Genomic DNA, 1,879 nt, shown 5'->3' with positions numbered 1-1,879 from the left:
GTGGGGTTTCTTAATCAGTTATGCTTACCAGCCTTCTAATATGAATAAAAGTATTGTTGTACCATAAAGCTTTCCTAGAGTGTGAAATAGTAATGATAGGCCTAGGTTTTATATGCCTAGAATGAAATGCATTAGAAGGGTTTCCAAGACCAGGCTTTATCAGTGAGAAACTGCAGTGATGCATGACTGTAGTATAGGCCTACCAAGAACCTCTTTGGTAGCGAAGCTCATTTCGACACACTGAAAACATTTACCATCTCCAACAGGCAGCACCTACCCCAGTGTTGTCATGGTGACTATGGTGTACCAGAAAGCAGCGGGAATGCTGGTGAACTTGCTGGAGGCGGAGCCCTTCTCTGCATAGAACATCACAGTGGCAAAGATAATGATGGCCATGGTGAGGGAGAAGAGGAGGAAGCCCAGCTCCGAGGCACAGCTCTTCAGTGTGTAGCCCAGGATACGCAGGCCCGCGGAGTGGCGGGAGAATTTGAAAATCCTGAAAACCCGGAAGACCCTGAGAGTGACGAACGCCCCGCTCACTTGGTCGTTGTCTGTCACGACCAAGCCAATGTAGTAAGGCATGATGGCAACCACGTCGATGATGCTCATCACACTCTTCATGAAGTTATACCGGCTGGGAGCCGCGATTAACCGTAACAGGTACTCGACGGTGAAGATCATGACGCAGGCCGTGTCCAGGCAGAAGAAGGCCACTGCATAACGGTCCCCGCACGAGATGTCCTTGGAGCGGTTAGGCAGGGTTCCACACGGCACCGTCTCCACCACATTGGCCATGACCGAGATGGCGATGAAAAACCCGGTGACATAATAGAGGACCAGGGCCATGGTGCTCGTGTGGGGGTTCTCAAAAGCCCGCCACATGTACTCCCGGAAGGTCATGTTTAACGGAGCTATATCTTCTTTCTCGTTGTCTTCGTTATCCTGCAGCCTCTCCTGGTTCTCGCGGCGCCGGTCCTTGTACTCCTCATAGCAACAGTCGGCAATAATCTCAGGTATGATTCCGAAAAACAACAACTCTTCATCATACGCGGCAATGCACTCCTGGCGCGGGTAGTGCAGTTTGCCCGTGCGGTAGAAATTCAGAATGTGTCTAAAGATGTCAGGGTCACGATCAAAAAAGTACTCGTTTGTTTTCTCATGGAAAAAGTAATCCCTCTCGGTGCTCCCTAGTAAAGTGTCGGGGTAGCGTTCCAAAGTGTTACTCCATGTCTGGAACTTCTGACCGCTGATGTTGAGGAGGATAAGTCCCTGGTCTTGGGCTTCCTTCTTTTCCCGGGGAGGGATGGGCATAGGGCTAGTCGCCACCGGAATCCATCCTATAGCCGCCGCGCGAGCAAAGGGGAGCCATGCCGCCACTCCTGTAGCCATGTTGACTGACCGGTTAGACCAGTGTGTTTAGAACCACCCTGATGCTATGGCTATCATAGGTGAATGAACATCTACAGAGGATAGAATACAAGGTATTAGAATAAATAGCATTTGCAAATCAAAAGCTATGTGGCTGGGTATCTGAGGTGGTCTACATGTAATGTTAACCTACACCAGAAAGCTTATTTAGTTCACATCTGTAATATGACTGGGGTTGGGGTTAGAGTGGCAAACACTCTACATATATTTTCAATTAAAGTTGTCAATTATTTTGTCATAAAGGAAATAAATGGGAACTAAAGACACACACATCAGTCAAAAAAAAAGACAAAGATGAATAATTAAAATATAGGTTTTATGGAAAGCTTACCATAACTTATTCTTCACAATGCATCCATAGTTAAATAAATGAAACACAATCTGTCTCTGTAAGAGGACAAATATGTATGTACGCTTCCACTCGCTTCACTTTACTCCAACGAGCTGGTAT

At 47.0% G+C, this 1,879-nt stretch overlaps 1 protein-coding gene across 1 annotated transcript; it reads right to left on the bottom strand.

Moving 5' to 3' along the window:
• Positions 1-273: 273 nt before the first annotated feature.
• On the bottom strand, positions 274-1,389 carry LOC121577383 (potassium voltage-gated channel subfamily D member 2-like). The gene has a single exon (XM_045223635.1). The coding sequence runs from the start codon at positions 1,387-1,389 to the stop codon at positions 274-276; it is 1,116 nt and encodes a 371-aa protein (XP_045079570.1).
• Between the last annotated feature and the right edge of the window lie 490 nt (positions 1,390-1,879).

This window comes from Coregonus clupeaformis, chromosome 11, assembly GCF_020615455.1.
Source record: "Coregonus clupeaformis isolate EN_2021a chromosome 11, ASM2061545v1, whole genome shotgun sequence".
Lineage (NCBI taxonomy): Eukaryota > Metazoa > Chordata > Actinopteri > Salmoniformes > Salmonidae > Coregonus > Coregonus clupeaformis.
The sequence above is the reverse complement of the archived record's forward strand: the minus strand, read 5'-3'. Positions and strand labels throughout refer to the sequence as shown.

What these genes read in the sequence shown, in the direction of transcription:
- LOC121577383 (XM_045223635.1), bottom strand. Translation starts at nt 1,389, where the DNA reads ATGGCTACAGGAGTGGCGGCATGGCTCCCCTTTGCTCGCGCGGCGGCT.